We start from the raw sequence: 24,305 nt of genomic DNA on the forward strand, positions 1-24,305 counted from the left end.
TTCCTTCCAGTAGCACCTTAGAGACCAACTAAGTTTGTCAGTGGTATGAGCTTTTGTGTGCATGCACACTTCTTCAGATACACTCAAACAGAAGGTTTTGCAGGTTTGGAGAACAATGCAAAACCCTCCAAAATGGGTTTAGCAGAGGCAAATGTGGACATGCATGTTGTTGTTGTTGTTGTTGTTGTTGTTGCAGCATCTCTCTACATTGCACTTTACAAAGAACTGGTATAACAGATCCCTACATCAAGGGGCTTACAATCTAAAGTAGGCACAGGAAAATAACAGAGGAAGTGGGAAATGGAGGCATGGGTAGAATACTGTGGTTACAGTACTTTAATTACACTTACTTTGTCTTAATTATAATAGCAGTCAGAGGAATGCTGCAAAGGAGGCATACACACTTTGAGCAGTGCCCCTCTTTCAAACTGCCATGGGGGAGGTGGGGGAGAAGGGGAGTGATCTGTCTTCAGCCCTACCTAGTCTTGTCTGCCCATTTCATTCTCCTCTTTCACGCTCAGAGAATATTTTCACTCCTAGGTACTAACACAGCAATATTATCGTTTATCAGGAGGTAATGTACCATTGTCTGCTTATAATTTCATGGTGGTAAATCAGTTGCCTGCCAAGTGGTGAAGATTTTTTTAGAATCATATATCGGCACTTAGCCAAAAATCTAGAAAATCAGGGAACATCCACCTTACAGGTTGCCAAGATGTTAACAGTTGACCATCTTATCAAGGGGTTACATGCATAACTAAATTTTCATTTAGCAAATGTCATTTGCAGCCTTGTACACAGAATTTAGGGACATACACAGTAATTTTTATATAGGTGTCCTGTTCCAATGAGGGAAGTCTGAGTGTGTAAGGAGGCTTCCATGATCACAGCCACAGTACAGATGTTCATTTGGGGGTGCATTTGCACCCAAATTTTGATGCCTCCCACTGAATTGGATGGATGTGTCTTTGGGGTGCAGTTGGGAATGCCTATCCAACACCACTAGTTGTTGCATATGACTAGAGAGGGATTGTAGCCATGAGGCCTTAAACTCCACCTCTTTTGTTGACCACCAGCATTACGCTTTCCATGGGCTTTGAAGACACTCGAACTCAGGACGCAAGGGAGAAACGTGCTAGGAGAAGGCACGCTTGGCAAATCCACACTGTGATCAGCTCCCACCCGGCAACCAATGTCCCCACTGTGGAAGGACTTGTGGATCCAGAATTGGCCTCCACAGTCATTTACGGACTCATTGTTAAAACCGTGTTTATGGAAGACAATCTTACTCGGCTACGAGTCATCGCCAAAGAAGAAGAAGAAACTCCATTAAATCTCTACAGTACAATGGGAATGTGTGGTCAAAGTTAATGTAGAATAGATATGCATTTCTGAAAAACAGGGCAAAGATGCTTTAACGTGTGAAAATGCCTCCTCATCCAGCCCTCCCTTAGCAGTCTTGCTGCTTCTACTCATTTTATCTTGCCTTCCATGTAATTTATTTCCTTGTCCACCAGATGGCTCTTGTGCAATGAAATTTCACACTGTCTATTATACTTCCTTCCCATGTCCTTTGATGTACAAATCCAGACCACTGCAACTCTCTCTCTTTGCAGACAACAAATGGTATGTTGACAGAATGGGCCAGATATGCCATGATACTTAATTTTGGATAGACAAAGATAAAGACTAGGACTAGCCGCCTGAGAGACAGTTTCTATTCAAATGCGATTTTGGTTTTAAACCCAGTGTAAGGTAGTCTCTATGGGAGTATATTATATTTAATTATGGGGTATCAGAGTTTTTAGGGGGCTAACCAGGCTGGGATAGCAGGCTTGTTGGTTTCTGAATGTCTGATGTAGATTTTCAATTTCGTTCTGTATGACAATAAAGATCGTATCGCATGGTATTGTATCGTAGTGCCTGCTGCCTCTATAGCACATAAGGACTACAGATTTTCAGATTCGCTGTTTTGAGGCCATTTCCTATTTGAAAGTTACCATTTATCTGAGAGGCATGGTGAACATCTGGCCCTCCAGATGTTGCTGACATCCAACTCCCATCAGCCCCAGCAAGTATGGCCAATGATCAGGGAAGATGGGAGTTGTAGTTCAGGAACAGCTGGAGGGCCAAAGGTCGCTCACATCTGGCTTACACTGTGTGAAGAGAAATAAACCTATTTATGTACGGTCTCTCCCCCCCCCATCCCTGAGACTCTCAGAGTGTGTGAAAATAAACTGGGGATTATAATCTGGTTTCAAATACCACCCACACATAATAGGTTGCTACAGAGCAACATGATCTAGACTACAGTTGTGCTGCAATCAGAAAGCAAGAAATAACTCATCTCCAGACTTTCAGCACATACCTGAACTTTATATTTTTTGCTGTGAAAGGACTCTGTCACCCTACCACAACAAATGCACTTTAAAAAGCAGGAGTTTTGTGCATCTTGGAAAGTGATGGAGAAATACACTGAAAAGTGTGGAGCGAACAAATGACTAACAAGAAGATGTTTAAGCATTGTACAAGGATATTGGCATGGATGCGGGATGGACACTTGTATAACCTCCCTACAAACAAATCAGAGCAAATGCTCAAAAAGTCTGGATATAATCTAACTTCTGCATAAGCATTATGCAAGGAAAACCGGGTGGAGTGTTCAATAAATAAGATGCTTATTCAACAGAGTTTTACTCAGAGTAGCCCCATTGAAATTTATGACCATGTTAAGTCCATTGATTTCAGTAGGTCTGATCTGAATAAAATTCAGTTCAATACTACCATGCGCCTCCTTCCCAATCCAAAATGGACTTTATATAGACACATCACTTCCCCTGACCCGTTCCTTGATTGTGACCAACAACACAATCCTGTTCACATCTGCTCAGAAGTAATACCAGTGAGTTCCATGGGACTTACTTTAGTGGCTTACAAGTAGCAAGTTTCCGTTAGATTATTCTGTTAGGAATTATCTGCTGAAAAGTTGTAACAAACAACAAACTTCATTGGACAACTGATGTATGCTTGCCTTTCAGCTGTAAAATGTCCACTAGAGGGCCACATGTGCACAAAGTCATACAGGAAAGAGGTTGCTGCTTCATAAACAACAGCTGGAATATGCAACATCAACTCAGTAGGAAGAAGGGGATAACTTAGAACACTCATCCTTCGGCACACAGCTTCCAAAAGAGGAAGAAAAATAAAACAGAATCAGAACTTCAACTCCCTGTACAATCTATTTTGGACTGAGCAGCTGGCTTACTAGATTCTTTAAAGGCTCTCAGAATCTGTCTCTCTCTCCCTCCCCGCAGAACAGGACTTTAGAGAATCTTTACCTGCCCCATCAAAGATCAAGCCCTTCTTCAGTACAACTTTAAAGTGCAAAAACTATAGCAGTTCCAAGATCTGGTCTATTTTCAAAATCCAAAAAGTCTATTCTTCTGGGGTTGCAAATTCTGCCTTTTGCAACTGGGAAACTTTGGGTTTTGTTTGTTTGTTTTTACACCTCCCAGCACCATTCACAATTATGTTAAAAGCTGCTTGGAAAGAAAGAAAAAATATCTCATCTCAAGCAACTTAAAAACTATTGCAAAAGGAACTAGTACAGGGGTCTGCAACCCGCGGCTCCGGAGCCGCATGTGGCTCTTTTACACCTTTGCCGCGGCTCCGGGGTGGATACTAGCGAGGGGAGGGAGGCGCATTGTGCGCCCCGACATTCCCCACTGTGGCGGGCGCTGTACTGGCTGTGACATCGCATGGGGCGGTGCGTGCGTTAGTCACGCGCCGTCCCGACGTCACCTTCCCGCCCGCCTGCTACATTGTAAGGGGCATGTACGCTGGTCACTGCATTGAAAGGGGGCGTTTACGCTGGTCACTGTTTTGAAGGAGAGTGAAGAACACACACATTAAAAAAAGTAACTTGTAAATTTAATGTTTATTTCTATGAGGAGGAGTAATTCTGAGGGGTCAAACAAAGAAATAATTAAAAAGTGACAAAAAAGTTATTTTTATAATGACGAGTTTTGCGGCTCCCAGTTTTTTTTTCTTCAGAAACGGGTCCAAGTGGCTCTTTTTGTCTTAAAGGTTGCAGACCCCTGAACTAGCAAAAATCCTGGAGAGTAAAATGTGAAATCTGATTTTGTTTACATGAAGAACACTTGCTGAACAATCAGTTCATTCCATAGAGGGTTAAATGAATGGAAACACACTATAAGACAACTGCAAAACAACAACACCCCACAATTACACCTGCATTATTGCCATCGGTACTGCAAGGCAGGTAAAAAAAGACCCTTGATAAATAAACCAAGGTGAAGGCATCTTCATTCAACACATTTTCTCACCAGCAAGAAGAAACCAAAATCTGGGAACTGCAAAATTGTTTGAGGAGCCCTCCAGTCTGAACAGCCCCCAAACACACACACCCCAAATCACTATGCAGAAACAAATTAATAATAATAATAATAAATTTTATTTATATCCCGCCCTCCCCAGCCGAAGCCGGGCTCAGGGCGGCTAACAACAATCAAATAATCAAAAAATCAAATAATCACACAATCTAAAAATATTTCATTATAAAAATTAATTAAATCAAATTGATGGCAACCAATTAAGCAAAGTTCTGTGCAGGTTGCCAGAGGAGGGAGTCAGGCTGCGCCCTGATCAAAGGCCTGGCGGAACAACTCTGTCTTGCAGGCCCTGCGGAAAGATGTCAAGTCCCGCAGGGCCCTAGTCTCTTGTGACAGAGCATTCCACCAGATTGGAGCCGCAGCCGAGAAGGCCCTGGCTCTAGTTGAGGCCAGCCTAACCTCTCTGAGGCCTGGGACCTTGAGGATGTTATTATTTGCAGACCGTAGGTTTCTCTGTGGGGCATACCAGGAGAGGCGGTCCCGTAGGTACGAGGGTCCTAGGCCGTATAGGGCTTTAAAGGTTAAAACCAGCACCTTAAACCTGATCCTGTACTCCACCGGGAGCCAGTGCAGCTGGTATAGTACCGGATGAATGTGATCTCGCAGCGAAGACCCCATAAGGAGTCTCGCCGCGGCATTCTGCACCCGCTGGAGTTTCTGGGTCAGTCTCAAGGGCAGCCCCACGTAGAGCGAGTTACAATAATCCAGTCTGGAGGTGACCGTCGCATGGATCACAGTGGCTAGGTCAGGGCGAGAGAGATAAGGGGCCAACTGCTTAGCTTGGCGGAGATGAAAAAATGCCGCCTTTGTTATAGCTGCAATCTGCGCCTCCATAGAAAGGGAGGTATCGAAGATTACACCCAAACTCTTAACGGACGGTGCTGGCACTAATTGCACCCCTGCAAGAGATGGGAGTTGCCCCCTCAATCCCATATCGTCCCGCCCCAGCCAGAGGACCTCTGTCTTCGAAGGATTTAACTTCAACCGGCTCCCACGTAACCATCCAGCCACAGCTTCCAGACATCTGGTCAGTGTGTCTGGGGCCGAGTCAGGATGGCCATCCATCAACAGATAGAGTTGGGTGTCATCAGCATACTGATGGCAACCCAGCCCAAAACTCCGGACAAGCTGGGCGAGGGGGCGCATAAAGATGTTAAAAAGCATCGGGGAGAGAATCGCACCCTGAGGCACTCCACACACCAAGGAGTGGCGCGATGACAATTCCCCCCCAAGCGCCACCCTCTGTCCCCGACCAGAGAGAAACGAGCGCAGCCATTGAAGGACTGTGCCCTGGATCCCCACGTCGGCAAGGCGGTGGTCCAGGAGTTCGTGATCGACCATGTCAAAGGCTGCTGACAGATCTAGAAGAATCAGCAGCCCCGACCCACCTCGATCCAGCTGCCTGCGGAGATCATCTGTTAGGGCGACCAGAGCCGTCTCGGTCCCATGACCAGCGCGGAAGCCGGACTGGAATGGATCCAAAGCAAATAAAGACCATTAAGTGCAAACATGAAGGCAAGATTCCCCATTAAGTCCTTCAGATGGGCACCCCCAGCCTGAGTGTGGCACCAGTAGGCATCTTCTAGTGGTAGGTAAACAGGAGGACTTCCTTCTGCAAGAACTGCAGCAGTTCCTGGTGCCCCCACCACTGCTTTAGATAGAGTCTCTATTCTTCTGGTTGTTCATCAGTGGGCGGTAGTGATAAACGATCTCCACGGAATGTTTCCAATGCCCATAAGAGCAACAGAAGTGCTTGAAGCAGAGCTGGCCTCTGTAGAAGAAGGGTCTTGATTAAGACTTCAGACCTGACACACCCTGGCATCTTCCACGTATGGAGTAGCTGGAACTTGTACTGGAAACATGGTTGTTTTGATCTCCACAAACCCAGCACTCACTGCTTTCAGATGGCTGGTTGGTTGTTGAAGGACACAGACAGATCCAATATGGTACTTGTGCTTGTCGACCTGCATGTACCACACCACTGAACAGGCCACTGAAGACAAGCCTTGGCACTCAACTGTTAGGATTCTTGCTCCATGCTTGCAGTCATGGGATTGTTGTCTATCACATGACGGTGTATGTTTTCATTCCACAAAGTGGGAAGTGACGGAGACAGGATGTTTGGGTTACTGTGTTCCGTGAAGTGGGACTATTGTCCTTTGTTCTTTCTTTTTGCTGTCTGATGAGAAAGAGGAAGGAGCTAAGTCAGAATGCTCTGAGTGTATTATCTGTAAATAAACGTAGATTAGCCAAGATGCTGAGCTATTGAGTCTGTTACGCGAACCACCAATACTCTGCAGGTTCCTAAGTGTGCTGATGCCTCTTGGTATCAGTCGCTGTCATGTTCGGGCTGGAGAAAACTTTTGAAGCTCCTGAACAAATGACCAGGAGGGAGAGAAATGCCAGTCGGGCATGTGTCTCTGCCAGAGTCCTACATGTGAGTAGGATGATCCTAACAACAGCTAGTATGAGGACCGTTTTGTCACCTGCACTTCTTTGCAGCGCATCATGTGGCTGGGCATCTTGATACAGTGCTCACTCAGCCCACAGGACGCGGCACAACACAGGAGCAATACTGGAGCAGAGCAGTCACAGACGTCCCCTTTTCAAACACTGGATAGGCATAGCCTTTCAGCACATTACCTTTGGGAGAGTAGCAGGGGTGCTTGTTATCCTTACCAGGCCACTCCACTCTCACCAGCCAAGTGATGATCAGACCCTCCAAAGAGCACTTTACAAGAGTACATTGGATTCTTGTAGGATCAGGGTGGGAGCTGTTCGCTCCTCGTGCAGGATGCCTTGTTCACCTCTGCTGTCTGCTCATGAAGCCTGGCTTCTCTTTCAGTTCTGAACAGCAGGTCTTCTGTGGAGCCTAGCAGGTATGTAGATGCTCCAGGCCTCAGCTTGGGCATGCTGGTTTTGGTGGCGGTGACTGTAGCAAAAGTAGCTTGATCTTGATCCAGGTTGGATCCTGCTCCGTTGAAGGAATCCCTGGTAATGCCACCAGCAAGCAGGAATAGTAAAGGTGGGAAGACTTTAAATCAAACCTGAGCCAGAGCTGAATCCAGAGTCAGAGGGACTGCTGGAGCGTTAATACACAAGTGAATGTCTTCTGTCCAGGTGGGAACCCCTCAAAGGGTGTTGGAAGCGTGCTCAGAATAGGCTAGGCTGCAGCATCTGAAACTTGGTTGCTCCATGATCTGCCCTGGTCTGGCAGGTTGAGAGAGACTGCTTATATTGAGTCCATAGCTGTCAACGTTTCCTTTTTTTTAAAGGAAAATTCCCTTATTCTGAATAGGATTCCTCACAAGAAAAGGGAAAAGTTGACAGCTATGATAGAGTCCCAGCATAAGACCCTGCAAAGCCTCTAAATAAGTTTCTTTGTGAATCCTGTACTGGCTTTTTATTGTGGAATATAAATGTCAAAAATAGATTTTACACATTACAGGAAACTGTACGTGTTGAAGTTAATTTGAAGCATAAGAGGCTGCAGCAGCCTGTTGCTCAACCTATCTGGAACTAAGTTGCTTGAGATGACTCTGAGCACTTCAATGCAAGACATGAAGAACTATTTTCTTCTGTCAGTTACGGGAAAAATATGAGCTCAGCTTGGACTTTTGTCTTCAGATAGGTAGGTGGTTCCTAAACCTTCCTATGAGCACAGACCTGAACTGGTTTAGAAATTTCCAGTTCTAAGTTTTGTTGCAGAAAGCTGCTATGCTCTTATAAACCAGGAACTATTTTATGGCTACCTATTCAAATGCAATGTCGAGATTATTGGCACTGTTTATGGCGGCATCACTTTCTATGACTCTATTAAAAGGGATATGAAGTTAAATGAGCACAGTAAAGGTGACACACACCTTGCATACCTGATCACAAGATGGATAGCTGGCATTGCCCCTGTTGCCTGCCAGAAACTTGCAGAGGAATGCTACTACAAGGAAAGAGGATTGTTCTGCAATGTATGGGGACTTTTCTTGCCAGTGGCCTTGCTAATTGCTAAACTATCTGTTAACTTCTTTCGGAAAATACTTATTGATACCACTGCTGTAGGCTAGATACACCTAAATCTGCCCTGTTCCACTTCTAGCTGACATATCACACAAACAGAATTGATCATATCAATGTGACACATATATGAGGGCATCAGAATGTTTAAAAACAACAATATTCCAGGGTTTTCTGTAAAACACAGTACTATGTATTGCTGCCTTCCTTTGCCATCATTTAAAAACCTGGATGGGAAATAATGGTATTCATATTAGCCTTAGACCCAGGGCCAACAAGGGGGGGCTGGTAGGAATTACTGGGCCCCAGCTGTCTGGAAGGGGGCCCCTGAGCCTGACTATCTGCATATGTTTTTTGTAATTCTGAACAATATATATATATATGTATATATTTCATGTTCAATGCATACACAAGTCTGAATAATGGCTTGCGAACTTGTGCCATGAATCAAGCATGTCTGACTCTATACAAACATTCACTTCTGTGCTTTGACAGTATGGCATTGCTGTCTCATCCTATTATGCGCAGTTGCATTTACATGTTTTCTTAAGGGAACATTGTACAAATGCAACAAAGCTGTTTTGTGATATGCATTGTGTTATGTAACACATGCAAGTTTAATGTTTAAAGTGTATGGTTAGTTGAGCAACGACTGTGTGGGTGCTTATATTATTGATATTAGTCATTACGATCTTAATAGTCTCAACAGGTACAAAAATTATCATATTTATTATTAACATAAAAGCAAGATCACACATTTATTTTATATCCTGTGTACAGATTTTTAATCCATCTGCCCTTGCTGTTGTGGGGGGGGGGGGAATCTTTTTTACTGTGGCCCAAACTCACTCTCAGCAACCTTGCTCAGATCAATTAAGATTATCTAGAAGGGGGGTGGGGAGCCGTTTATGGCTATAATGCAGGAAAATGTGGCTTTCTTCCTAACATGAAGGTGGATTTTTAATTCTTAACTGTTGAGGAAAATAGGAATAGTATTCAATGAGTAATAACATGCAGACAAATAGTTGAAAAGCAACAGATGCATGATGAAAAGGCTGCAAAACAGATAAAACAGAGTCGTGCCTGCACATGTCCAGACATTTCCCCCAAAACTAGTAGTCTCTGCTGTAATAGTTGAAGGTAACTCTGTTTGCTGAAAAACTGTGGTCAAGAGAACCCAAATCTCTTCCTTGGAGACTTAAAACTGGGGAAGTTGTGATAAGCCAGTATGGCAAAATCTGTTATCTGTACAATCTGTACTCAGTTCCTAGAGCAAACCGTTCTGGGAATGAGAGCATTGAGTATGAAGGAAAAGGTATAATACTTTCGGTATGCAAATGGGAAAACTCTGGGCAACAGTAAAGAGTAGCCTACTCAGTTGGGCGGACTACAGTGATGTTGCTACCAAACCATCCAGACAGTACTGTGAATTTGAACCACTGGGGTAGAGCATGGTGGAGACGCCAGGCCTCACTAGTATCCTGAGATCTCAAACACCATTCGTGTGGGGGAAGAGAAGCTGTTTCCTCAGTCCCTTCTCTCATATCATTGGAGGATAGTGGCAGATAGATTTCTCCACTTTCCGCTCCAAATAATTGAAGCTGCTAGCTTGACAGCATGAAAAGGAGGCTTGACCAACTGATTACAGTGGTACCTCAGGTTACATACACTTCAGGTTACAGACTCCACTAACCCAGAAATAGTGCTTCAGGTTAAGAACTTTGCTTCAGGATGAGAACAGAAATCGTGCTCCAGCAGTGCGGCGGCAGCAGGAGGCCCCATTAGCTAAAGTGAGGTTAAGAACAGTTTCAGGTTAAGAACGGACCTCAAGAATGAATTACCGGTAAGTACCTAACCTGAGGTACAACTGTATTCAGAATTCTGGGAAAGCAAGAAACGGTTCCATGATGCAGTGCTGAGCTGGCCATTCTGTGACTTTTGCTAAGATGAGACCTAGCAGGACAAGACTGCATGGTCCTATCAGTGATAGGGGTCCTATCAGTGATAGGCTGGGAAGCACGGCCATCACTCACAATGCGGGGGTGTCCAGACGCTCATGTTGTTTTCACAGAGCAGAATCATTTTCACTGAGCTGAGTCCATCCAAAAACATGTGCAATAATTATCTTTTTTTTAAAAAAATCACTGCATCTTCTGCACATTCAGTATGCATTATCCAATCATGTGTATCAACTATTAAAATACACAGGATGTCAAATACTTAATATCAAGTACGAAACAGTACCTTTATCAAGATGGAATAGAATGTCTGGAGACTCATGTGGCTCAAACACTACAAGTTTTAGGGGAGCTGCAAATACTGTTTTATTTTGCCAGGTCTTGTGCCTGTTAGTTTTATTTAATTGCTTCACTGTTGTTGTTGTTGTTTTGTATTTTATTGGTTTTTAAATTGCAAACCACTTTGAAGGGCTTTTGGTGGGAAAACAAATATTAAATGTTAATAAAAAGGAAAAAAAGGAAACGCTGAAAGCAAAATGTGGGGTTTGTATATTATATATTGAACTGCAAATAGCCATTGGATACCTGACAAAGGATTCACAAGAACATATTTGCATGGAAATGGAGCGGCCATCAACTGCTTTATTTAATATATGGAGAATGCATCCTATGATCACAGGAAATAGGTATCATGAGAAGTATCATAAGAAGAGAGACTTTTCTGTGCTGTACAACCATATGCTAGATAATTTCTAAGGAACATGGCACTATGTTTGCATTTCCTGGAATCATCCTTCCTTCTGCCACATTGGGCATCTTCTTACTTATGTTCTTTACACCTATTTTATAAACCTTACGTTATCAACCATTTGTTCAGTGCCTTTACAATACAGCCAGTGTAATTCACTGAGAGAATTCAGTTCATTTAAAAACTTGCTGTTAAGAGTTGCATTTCTTTCCTCTCCTAACTCTCACTTTCATTCTGTTTTTCCTGCTGCAATTCTTTCCCCACCTCTACCTATATTTTTCCCCCTGTTCATATTCTGAGAAACAATGAAATAATTAACATTCACAAGAAAGTACCATGATCGGATGTTAGACATCTGTGTTACATAGAACAGGGGAGATAACTATAATTTTGCTTGGAAATGTTTTCAGAGTGTCTCCAGCCAACATCACTTTATAGCTCTACATTCATATTTTTGGCCAGGACCATTAAAGAGGATATAGCTAATGAAGACAATGTCTCGAGAATCTACTCTCATCCCTTCCTCTGATGTGGTTTAAGGTGAGATCTAGGGAAGCAAAATGCTTCTGACAAATAGGAGATTGCTCTGTTTTCTCCTCATCATCAGTCAGTGATAGAGTATCACAAAGCACTGGGTTGCAAGAGATGGGGAAAGGGTCAGCATCCTCTCTTGCCAATAAAGAGACTCACGTTAATTGAACTGAAGGTGAAATGATGGGAAAGATGCTTGCAACTCCTTTGCCAATGTCCACCCACCCCGGTCTTCCAGAATCCTTAATTTATTCTTTTCCCCACTACAAGGAGAATTAATGAGGCTTGATTTACAATTAATTCCCTGAACTGATTCTCAGTGTAAAACAAACTTATTTGGAAGTGACATAAACTGCAGACATAAATAGCTAACCACTCTCAAACTTGCCTTTTTTTGGTGGGGCGGGTGTGTGTGACAGAATGCATGAAGTTGAAACAGAAAATTAAATTTGAATACAGCATCATATATTTCACAATGCATCCTTCTCACTGGATAAGCCATTACCACATTGATTGTGTCTTCTCAGGCTCCTTTTCTTTGGCTCATTCCCTGGATCCTGACCATGCTATAAAAGGCACTGGCTATATTAGTTTCATGTGTGTGAATCTCGGATAATACATTCCAACCATATCTTCTGACTTTTAAAAGTTCCATAGCCACGAAGTATCTCTCCTTCACTCCTCTGCAATATGAGGATACCACATGTTGGCTCTTATTCCATGGTGGGTACCATTGTCTCCTATGCAAGAGTCATGAGGTAAGTACAGTATGTAGGGCTCAGAAAGGGGGCTCCCTGTTGGCCACAACACTAAGTTCTGGCACACGGGCACCAATACAGCTTTATTGCTTGGAGTATTCTGATGACGACTATCTGTGTGAGAACATTGTTCCCACAGTGCAGCCGTAAAGGACCACAATGCTGGGCAGAACCACATGAACAGTCCACCCTGCAGCAGCCGCATGAACTGCTCTGAGCTCTATGGAGCAGAAGCAGCGGGAAATGTAACACAATAATGCGTTGCAATTAAAATGATGCCTATTCGCATACTTTTGCTTAAGCTTGCGTGCATTTGTCTGGTCACCCAGTTAAACTGGAATCTCCTGCCTCCAATATGATACCTGCTGTTATCCTAGAACCTGCCCTTCTTCTCAGATTCCTTGCTAACTCAGTGGTATAGCATCTGCTATAGATGCACACCCAAGTTCAACACCAAGGCATCTCCAGGTAGAAATGGTGAAGTCCCCACATGAAATTCTGAAGAGGTGCTCCCAGTCATTGTAGACCAAGGAAAGAGAACTTGTGGTCCCATGTTGGGCTACCATTTCCATCATCTCTGACCCTTGGTCATGCTGGCTGGGGCTGATGGGAGTTGGAGTCCAACTATGTCAAGAGGGATAGAAAGGATCCATCTCTGGCACTGTGCTCAATGGACCAGTGGTTGGACTCAGTATAAGATGGATGCCTAATTCGGGCTGCCATGCTTTTTTATGCATGAGCACATGTGGTGGTCATGCTTGTGTGCAGGCAGCAAAAACGTCTTTGCAAAAGAAAAGTAATAAAATTCAATTAATACTTTTTTGAAAGCTTACAAAATGGTATGGTCGGTAGTAAGGGACGGGAGTGATGGCCAATACAGGCTACCTGCAATCTCATGGAAGCACTAGTCAATGGGCCCCTATGATATTCCTATAACCACAGTCTCAGAGGTACATATCTGTCTATATCTCTAGCTTATTTGCTTGTTTGGTTGTTCATTTTACTATCTCAACTGACATTCCAGCCATACAACACCCAAACAGCTAACATCAACCATAGTACTGCAATATTTAAAAGAAAGTATATAAAACTCAGTAAGTCAAAATATTATTTAGCATTTATATATCAATAAGTCAATTAAAATAGTATTAACATTTTCAGCTTCCAAACTGACCCAGTCTCATTAAAAAGATCTTCACCTGTCATCTCAAGCCTCAGGAAAGTTGGTCATAGACAGGTTTCCCAATGGAGGAGAGGGTGCCACCACCAAGAAGGCCTGACCGTGTTTCCCAGGCAACGAGTTGTCTTTTGATCAGCAAGTAGGGGTGCATGTCACCCCATGTGGATGTCAAACCAGTATATATAAGGAAGGAGTTCTAAAGAACACTGGAAGTGCTAGCTGGGGTATAATGTGCTTTCCCCAGCAACACAATTTTCCCATTTTAAAACTAGGAGCAAGCAGTTTCTCCCCAGTAACTGTGCTAGGTGAAAGAACAACAAATGAAAAACTGCAAGGCACTCTTAGCAGTAAGTAAAACGCAGCGGAAAGACTCTTGGAAATGTGGCTGTGCGTGCAGAATTTTTCACATGGTCTTCTGAGTCACAGTCACAGGTTAGCAATTGGGCAGGGGGACGACAATAAGTTTTAGAAATTTAAGCAATATCCCTGAGTAAAGGAAGTGCACAAGGCACAATGTGATCTCCGATATAAGCCAATATTAGTTGAATGTCGCCTATGACCCTCAAGGACAGGAGTCTCCAGTCCCATTTAAAGCCACGAGAAGAACCAACCTGGCACACTGCAATCATACACACTTTATGTCTTGTTACCACAAAGATTGACAAATTGGAAAGAGTTCAGCAGAGAGCAACCAAATGATTAAGGAGCTGGAGAGAAGGTGATTTATGGTGCATAATTTAAGTAAACAGTTTTATAGCGTCAGCGGGGGAGGGGGTGCTATAGGAAGGTGAAAGCCCAAGGGATGTTGGGGGGGGAGGGTTAGGGGAAGAGTATGCAAATATCCAAAGCAAGGAAACCCAATGAAATCGCAATTAATGTGACAAAATATTAAAAGATGGTAGGTAAGGGCTGGTGCTGTGCTAGTATCCAAGGGGGGGGGGGGACGACTCATGAAATAATGAGTGGTTTCCAGCAGGAACTCTCAACAGGATTCTGCCAGCTTTGGCTCAGATTATTAACCCGCACCATGTTTTATGAATGCCATATTAGTTCATAATTTCCTGATGCTGTCACCACTCATTTGCAAGTGAACAAGTGAGAAGCGGCCAAAGTTCAGTAGTGGCACACATGCGTTGCACACAGGTCACAGGCTCAGTCTCTTGCATTTCCAGTTAAAAAGCAGATCGGGGAGCAGGTAACAGGAAAAGGCCTCTACCTGAGACAGGCAGACAACACTGGGCTAGATGGACAAACTGCTTGGCCTGCTATAAGGCAGTTTCCTATGTTTCAGCGCTATTGATGCTTGAGTCCTCTGATCTGTGGTAAGACATGAAGTGCTGTATACTGTCATTGGTACAACCGTATCCTGTACCAGGGAAGTAGCACAGATGCATTCTGTTTTGCTGCCTACATCAGTCGCAACCTCACCGAAAGCCCTTCCACCATATCTCTAGCATAGAGCAGTGTACCCATGAAAGGTGACTGAGCAACTGAAATGCTTTTTAGCTTGCAGCAAACATTAGCTGCCCCACTCTTGCCATGTAAGAGTTGTGCGTCACATGACATCTCAGTGCAGGACCACTCTGCCGCACACCACACTGTACTGGCATAACACCCAGGATCAGCTGAGGCAGTCAGCGGCACAGCACAGGTCATGACTTTGCAATGATTTGCCAGCAGAGGGGCTCATATAGGATTAAGCTTTAAGGCTGCAATTTTTAGAAGGGTAGGTCCACAGTTAAGCACTAGCAGAATGCACAACTTAAAGAAATCAGTACAATCAGGCAATAGATTTGTTAGCAGAAACAAACAAACAAACAAAAACCCCACGCCAAAACCGATAGTGGGCAGTTCTCACAGTGTTACAAATTTTAGCTTCCTTAAGGCTACTGCGGTTGGCAGTCACTAATAGTGACTTTTGCTAATAAACCATTATTTGGTTCAGCTTTAGGGAGCAATCCTCAGCCTTAGGACACAACCTACACACCATTACAGTGAATAATAAAACACTTCTTGATTTTACTAGAAATGAATCTAACTCATAAAATTATTTTCCAAATAATAAATACGTGGCATGTTCAGTTCAGCTACAGTTTTCTGTTAGATGGTAAATTTATGTTGGGCTTTGTTATATTAAGATTGTTTCTTAATATACAAAACAGAGACTTTCTACTTTAAAAAAGAATGTCGGGAAACGAGTTCTACCCTAGCCTTCTCCACAACAGTGCATTTCTTTAAAAAAATCTACGGGAATTTTATTTTATTGTATGGAGAAGCATTCACTCACGTGAGCTTCCACTTACCAGGTTTCCAGCAATCCTTTGCTTGGGACACAATTGTGCTTGGGTTCCTTTTTTTAACCATTTCCTTCCTCACAGATAGATCCTGAGCCCTCATAGATCCTGAGTACTCATGCCACTTCAACAAGGATACTTTTAGCCTTCTTCCCACACTACACTTCCCTTCTCAGGATTTTTCTAGCTTACATGTCTCCCTGTATAATACATCTTACTATAAACTCGGGAGCAAACAATGCAACCTGAGACACAAAAAAACCATACCAATTGAGGGTTATTTTCTCATGCACAGTTGATAATTAGCTCTTGAGGATCTGGGTTGCAAGAAAACTGTTTAGGGTTGACACTCTATTTCTGTCTAAAAAGATACATTGTCCTTTCTGAAGAAACTAAAGAACATGAAAAGGAAAATTAGTATCATGGGGGTCTCATAGCAGTACAATTACCTGTATCCTGTCTTCAGGAAGTTCTGTTTTCATTGCCAGCATCTCCCTCGCATAGACATCAGGATAATGGGCCTCATTGAATGCTTTTTCCAGTTCCTCCAGTTGATAGGATGTGAAAATTGTCCTGAAGGAAACAAAACTAACTGATGAAAAAGTAAAAATGAAACTAAATGTTGGACTAACCTAAACGGGTGAAGGACCAAAGGGAAAGCTTAGAGAGTGGGTAAAATATATTTGATTATTGATTTATTGCATTTACATCCCATCTTGTTCCTCCAACTAGCTCAAGGTGGCAAACTTGGTTCTCCCTCTCCCACAACAACTCTGGGACCATGTACCCAGTGAGCTACATGGTCAAGTCAGGTCTTAAACCTTGGTTCCCCAGGTTGGGTCCCGACACTCTAACTACTACACCATGTTGCCTCCTATATGTATCTACAGATGGATAGCCAAAAGCCATAGGAAGTAAAGGTACATAGAGAGAGAGAGAAAGTTCACCATGGTTATGATAAGCAAAGGTAAGCACTTTGCTGTCGAATCCTACCCACATTTTGTTGCTGCATCCCTCTTCACTCAGTGGGGTACTCTCAAGTAAGTGTGCATAAAATGGCTAGCTTCAAGTCCAATTTATTGAAATGGAAGAATTAACTATGTCTCCAAAGCCCTCCAGCTGAATTGAAAGCGAAGGCCTATCCATAAAGTATATTAACAAATCAAAGTGGGAGACAAAAGCAAATCTCTCAACACATGGAGAATGGGGCTATTATTCAGAAGGAGGCAAAGGGTGAGGGTACTTAAACAAAAATAAGTGTGGCACGATATTTTTTTAAAAAACTTTGATACGGTAAATGGGTAGTCTTAGATTCCTGCTTCTGTTCATTGTCAAGAAAGACATCACAAAAACAAACCCATTTGTAGCAGAAGCTACTCAAAAGATCTAAATTAGGGGAAAGAACCACCACATAGAAAGTCACAGGAGGGGGGGAAACAAGAAGTAGCACCCCCAAACACCAGCTCAGCTTCTACAGCCAAAAAATGTGGAGTCCCTATAAATTTATTTTTCATATCAGTATCCCCACCAATAATTCAGAGTGGCATACATGTTTATCATCTATACCATCCCACTGTATATATGCTATGGTTTTTTTATTGTAAATAGAATGCTATTGCAGATAGAATCAGTCTTTGCTTCTCTGGGTTGTGAGCCTAACCACCCTCACTAGGATGTAAGCTCATCTGCAGTCAATAGTGCTTGCTATCAAATAAATGTGTTTTAGACTGGATTCAGTTTCTCACATATATATCTTAACTATAGAGTGTCGAAATATATGTACATCTCTATTGGTAATCACACATGTTAAGAATTAAACTACTTGTTGTTATGTTCTTCAGACTATCATTTTGCCTTTCTTTTTTAAATAAAAATAAAAATAAAGGTAATCTTTTGCTATATGGTAGCAAAATAACAATAAGGATGCTGGCTTGCTGATTTGGTTAGTTGCTATTACAATAACAACTAAACTGATAAGAGTTATGGATCTTTAAAAAAAATTACTTCCATATTATTATTAGCAGTACTTCTGTGAAATGTAACACTAAAGCAGAACCCTAACAAAATCTGGCAAATTCACTACATTCAAACCCAACAGTGTGAATCCAGATGGTGACTCTTAATTCTGTAAGATGTACGTAGTTTTCAGTGTCAGAAGACATGCTTTAAGTTGAAAAGACTTTGTTTTGCTTGTCAATACCTATAGGGAGTGGCTTCATGTGGAAGGTTGGATTTTCTGGCAAAATGCAAGTTTTAAAGAATAAAAACCATTATTTGCTTTTCTTTATTTCTTTTTTTGCAATGCAGCATTCATATCAGCATTTTCAGGTGCAAATATTATTTCAACACCAGTGCACAGCATGCTGTGTTTGGCATTTAAATTGATGGGTAACAACACCGTCCCCTCTTTTATAATGTTGAAAGTGCCCAGCCTTTCTCTCATCTGCCAGTCTTCCTTTTTTTAATAAATGACCTGAGCACCATATAGATTCCCTAACACTTTACAACCTAAGTAAGTACCACCAGTGCCGTCAGCAGTTCAGCTGTGCTGTGCTGTGAACAGCATAGTAAGTAGGACTTCCACCTCTTCAAAACAACGAATTTCATACCAAGGACACACTTCTCCCACGTTTATCTATTCCAAAGTCCTCCTCACAGACAGGCACACTCCCAAAACGATTGTCTGGGACTGGAAACAAACGGAAGCACAACTGGAGTTGAAGAAAGATGCCTGCAGAGCAGACAGGTTCCTTTCATGCTCCTGTTGTGCCGCAAATCTGAATAAGCATTAGGCTATCCGCACCAATTTCTGATGCATGGCAGTCCTCTGGTTCTGTGATTAATCTACCAAGGAAGCAGTCTGCATTACAATATTGTAGTTCATCTCTCTCTCTCTCTCTCTCTCTCTCTCTGTGTGTGTGTGTGTGTGTGTGTGTGTGTGTGTACACACACGGATGCAAGCAAGCCCAAAGAAATATGAAATAAACACCTGCACCCCTGAAGAAATATAGCATCCAGAGGAGAAAGAAATCCAAGTCACTTAGTAAAAATAAAAGAAAATGTAGTCTTCGAATTTCCAATGCTCTCAAATCACCTCCAAGCATTTTAAATCTAACGCACTGTATCAGATCAGTAACAGTGTTAACAAAAAGACCTTGTTAATACAAAGGACATATCCTACGATCAAGCGTCTGTATTAGTTCTTTAACTGGTAGAGTTTGGGGTGTCTCCCCCCCCCCTCTAAACGGAATCACAGCCAATGTGAATACAGCAAACTCGTTTAACCATTCGATATCCTTCTCTCGAGGCAATTTGAAGACTATTTCTTTGGGGAAATTGCTGGGGGAGGGAGGGGGGAGACAACACAACTCTCCCACTTTTCTTGCAGGATAGTTTTCCTGTCAAAAATAAATGGCAGAATGCGTCTTTCTGAAATGCATACTTAAATTTCGTTTTTTTCAAAAGTCACCTTAGTCCACTTTGTACCAACAAACCTCAGTAACAGAGACATTTCTAGTGTCTCTCCGTTTTGCAACTACTTGTTGCAGAAGTATTTAATTATAGGTGAATTAATTGTTGTTGTTGTTTTAAAAAACAAAATATACTGGACAAGGTAAATACTGTACACCTATTGGAAGAAGAAAAAGCCACTCCTGAAATCACTAAGAAATTCAACACTTGATTCCAGCTCTTTTCTGGATCCAGAAAGGAAACGTGCTTCGATTTTAACCTGGATCTAAACGGCGAACCAACCCACTCGCTTGTATCAGTCCAGTTCATCTGGGAAGTTCTTGTCCCCCATCTGCTTTGACCTCATCAGTCAAACGGAAGCATCCGCTTTGCCACGGCAATTGCACTGCTTAAGGAAATATTGAACCCTTAATTTGCCCTTTTCCTCATTCTAGCCAACCTTTCACGGGAAAGTTCTCGTAATCCACAGGCACTCCGCCGCTTAGCAAAATTGATCTAATTATTCCCCCAAACCGGGTCCGAACAGATGCATTGCTGTCCCATTGTCCTGAATTTCAGAAATAACAGGATTGCCACTGGCTCGCTTGGCAATATTTTCCTAGCCACCCCTGCAGTCCTACCAGAGACGAACGCAGCTACTTCTGGAAAGAGGACCGCGTCCCCCTTTCCTGGGGGCAAAATGACAAGTTGCCCCTCTTGAGACTGTGGCAGATCTGGGAAGGGAGGTTAGACTTCCACAAAAGACCTCTTCACTTTCCTTTCCTCTCTCCCACATCTCCTGTTTGCAAACTGTCCTGTCAGCTTGCGGAACATTTCGAATACTTTATTGCTAGTCACGGAAATTGCAGCAGCATTCTTTGCTGAGGGAGGAATATAAATTCATCGCACAAACCACCCTTGATCTCCCGTGTTGTTGTTGTTGTTTTCCTGAGCAGATGCCAGCCATATCATTTTATAGGATGCATTTCATAATAACATCTCTCTCTCTCTCTCTCTCTCTCTCTCTCTCACACACACACACACACACACACACACAACCACCAGGAGATTCCGGTTGGGTCAAAGCACTGCTTTTTAAAGGGTCCCAACACATGCAAAAAAAATTCCCTAATTTATTTCGTTTTTTAAAAGAGAGAAAGAAACAGCCCAAGAGATCCCTGGAGAATGAGGAATGCAGAGAGAGGTCTCCGAGGACAGCTTCCCCACCCCACCCCGTTGCTGCGTCTTTTATGACAATGGACCACTAGGCAAGGAAGACGGATTACAACATAGGGGGAAGGAGAACTGCGGCTCACGGGGAGAAGGGAAAGTGCCACCGTGCAGCCGGTCGGATCAGCCAGGGCGACCCCCCTGGCCTCTCTTGGTTCGGAGGTTTCAAGACAAAACAGCACCCAAAGGCAGAACAAATGCCTTGAGAAGCGCGGCCTCCTCCTTGAGCTGCGCCTCGGGTCCATCCGAGGAGATGCCGGTGGAGGAGACAGAGGACTCCGTTGGGATGGAGGACCCAGAGAAGGGCGCAACTCTCCTTGGCGCATCTCTGCAGCTCCCTTCTCTGTCGTCGTCCCCCCAGCCCCATACCCACCCGCGTGCACAAGGTGATGGGGGGCTCGATCCTGACACCCTGGATCCTGAGGCCCAAAGGCAGAGACTGGGAGGGCAGGCCAGGCAATTGGGGTGGGGGTGGGGAGATCCTCCCTCTCCGCCTCGCAGGGCTCCCGAGCAGCGTCCGCCTTACCTGTGCCGCCTCTTCTTCCGCTTCTTGCTCTGGCTTAACGAGGATTTGGACATCTTTCTGTCGCTGGACGAAACATCCTCGGAATCTGGGGACACAGAAAGGCGGCAGCGATGGGGACCAGAGCTCCTGGAGGGTGTGTGTGTTCGGGTGAGTCTCCCCTCCCGGCTCCCCGAGACGCTCCGGGGTGCGAGGCGAGGGAGTCTCGCACTCAGACCTCGCTTCGGATTTCCCCGGATCGGGGGATCGGGGCGCTGGTCTCGTGCGATCGACTCAGGTTTCGTTCCCTGGCCGGGTTCCCCCTGGCAGCGCTTTGCATCCCGAGGACGCCTCGCTCTCTGCGCGCTCTTGGCTCCTCTTTTCTCCCTTCCAAACTCGAAGGCCAGTTTCGTTTCCAAGCCTTACGCGACATTTCTCCCCCTTCGAAATGTCAATTTTTTAAAAAAGAAAAAAAGGATTTATGAATTTAAAAAGTCGATGGCGCATCGCCCCAAAGCTTGCAGTTTTGGGGATCCTACTAAATCTTATCGCTCCTATATTTAAAAGACAGGGCAAGGAAAAAATGGACTTTGAACCAGGGGAGCTGGAACACAAGGAAGGGTATTTATATATTAGACACTCTACAATAACAACTTTTGCCGTTTCTCCTAATTTTTACCCGTTTAAAATTATTCTGCATTATTATTACTATTATTCGTTTGGAAACCGGCCATTGCTTTTCATATTATTTCCTTTTATTCCCTTGGCGCTTATGGTAACAAATCGGGACCTTGAGCCCCGACCGCGCAACCTTCAACAGCGCCGGTCCCCGCGTTTCGATCTCATCCCTTCAAAAGGATGGAAACCAGCGCCCGGTCCTGTGTTCGAAAGTCGCCCCCTCTCCCTGCCTCCGGAGGCCCCCGCCCCCTTCTCCTTGGCCCCCGTCGATTATCTTTCGTTATGCTTTTATAATGACCGCAGTCTGGGGAAGCAGCTGCTGGGCCACTTTCTCAAAAAGCCGCGATCTGGAAGAAGCGGAGATCGCTGGCGATGGGAAGGCAAGAAGAGCCTGTGCTGGCCCGAAGGTGGCGGGGGGGGGGACGGGACGACGACCACCCCTTCAGACCTGGGAGTCTCCCTCCTGGGTCGGCTGTGTGGGGCTGCCCAGCCTGGAGGGCTCCCTCCCGGGGTTGCAGCCGCGGCCTCCCGCTTTCCTGAGGCTGGATCTCTCTCTCTCTCTCCCGGCTGCCCCCTTCCTCGCTCGCCCCGCGGCTCTGCCTCTACCTGAGCTGGCCGTCTGGCTGGTGTCGAGCTGCGCGGGGCCTCGGCCCAGCGGCTGCAGGTGGACGCCGGGCGGGTCGGCCAGCACCTCCAGGAAGGTGGGCTGCGCGTAGAAGCCGGGCAGGCTGCCGGCGCCGAGCAAGCCCATGCCCATGCCGCCCACCCCGGCGGGGCTGAGCACGGAGCGGGCCGCCAGCAGGTGGCCGGCGGGCAACGAGTCCAGGGCCGCGCGAGGGTGCGAAGGCGGCTCCTTGTTCAAGCCCAGGATCTCCTGGATGCCGAAGCCGGTGCAGCGAGGCGCCGCGGGGCCCGAGACGGGCTTGGCCCCCGCGGCTACGGAGCCCACCGGGGCCCCTGCCACCCCTGGGGGGCCCGAGGCTGTGGGCGGCGGCGGAGGAGGAGCAGGCGGCGCGCCGTCGGGGGCTTTGAGTTTGGCGGGCAGGCTGTGGGCGAGCGCGTCGCCCGCTTTGCCCGTCATGCTGCGACTGGTCCCTGGTGCCCGCTCCGGGGAATGCTCGGGAGCCCCCGCCTCAGGCCCCTTTTATACGCCCAGCCTGGAGCCCGAGCGGGGTCAGAGCCCAGCAGCCAATCACAGGGACCAGCCGCGATTAGGAATTCCAAAAAGCCAAATATGGGGGGGCGGGGGAGGTGAGGAGACAGAGAGGAGGAGGAGGAGGGGGAAGACCCGTCGCGGGGGGGGGGGCGAGGGAGGGCGGCCTGGGGCGCGCGGGCAGCTGCGCGCAGAGCTAGAGCCTAAGCGGCAGGTAAGACGCCCGCACGGCTGCCAGCAACGGAGGGCAGTTTGTTGGGTGTCGCTCTGGAGGGGTCAGAAGGGGGAACCCGCCGCGGCCGCTTGAAGAAGCTCTGGATGTGACAGGTGGGTGGGAGACCCCCCAGCACCCAAGAGGCGACTCTGAGGCAGAGCGGAAAGGGGTTTGGCTGCCCTGTCCGAGAGCAGGGCCCTTGCGCGCGCGCCCAGGGTGAGAGGAGAAAGGGCGGGAAGGAGGGAGCCCCGCGGAGTGCTGACAGGAGGGCGGGCGGGCGGGCGAGCGCTGCGGGGGCATTTTCCTGGAACATGGTCAGCAGGCTCAGAAGGCTGCAGCCTTGGCGTGAGAAGTGGGGTGGAGGCCGCGGGGAGCGGAGAAGAAGGGAAGGCGCAACGAGAGGAGCCGACGCCTGGGAAGCGTTTCGTTGCCTTGGTTTGACCGCGCGAATAGAGGCGAGGCGAGCGCGGCGCGTCTTATACAAGTCACGGCGACGGTTCCCTCGCCCAGTTCACCAATGAAATCATCCCAGTTCCTTAGAGGGTTATTCAAATCCGAATTCACACCTCTTCTTCTTCTCTCTTTTTTTTTTAAAAAAAAGAACGAATCGCCGCGTAGGCAGGCAGGTGGGCTGATCGGAGACTTTGCAGTTTGTTGTACAAATTTTGGCAGCAACGGGTGCCTTTTCCCAGTTATCAGTTTCGCAATGTGGATTTGGAGAAAACAACTGGGAAAAGATATCGAAATGTGGAAAGAATGATTTCCATATCGAAATATGGAAATAATCTTGTGGTGTGTTTAATTATACGTTGAATAGTGGCAGATAATAATAAATAAATAAAAACAGTTTGGAAATTCGTTCACAGGAATCACTGCAGCAAACCGGATTTGTGGTGGCATGGAAAATGTGCATACTTCGCGCTGTTTTCAATAGGTGCTACAACTATAATGTAAGATGAAATATACAGGTGCCATTTTGAATGAATGCAATGAGAAGTCAATGTGGAACAGAGGGCGAAAGCAATTCAGTACTAGCGCCCATCTAAAAAATAAGGGCTGCTTCTTGTCTTGCAGTAATTAGCCTTCCATAATGCAAATTTAATGCTATCCTTTTAATACTAACATTGTTGAAGGTGGATTCTTGGAAGCAAAACGAATAACCTAAGTTGAAAGAAATCATATGAAC

At 45.3% G+C, this 24,305-nt stretch overlaps 1 protein-coding gene across 1 annotated transcript in view; it reads right to left on the reverse strand.

The window, feature by feature from the left end:
- The window catches only part of VSX2 (visual system homeobox 2), a 34,065-nt gene extending 11,070 nt beyond the window's left edge, over positions 1-22,995 (reverse strand). The window contains exons 1-3 of the mRNA XM_080978948.1: positions 22,359-22,995; positions 21,099-21,183; positions 16,342-16,465 (exon numbers count right to left, since the gene is read on the reverse strand). Coding sequence (XP_080835074.1) covers positions 16,342-16,465; positions 21,099-21,183; positions 22,359-22,833 — 684 coding nt within the window. The 5' untranslated portion in view covers positions 22,834-22,995. The remainder of the gene's footprint in view (positions 1-16,341; positions 16,466-21,098; positions 21,184-22,358) is intronic.
- Positions 22,996-24,305: the final 1,310 nt, after the last annotated feature.

This window comes from Podarcis pityusensis (genome assembly GCF_964106645.2).
Source record: "Podarcis pityusensis genome assembly, chromosome: 1".
Lineage (NCBI taxonomy): Eukaryota > Metazoa > Chordata > Lepidosauria > Squamata > Lacertidae > Podarcis > Podarcis pityusensis.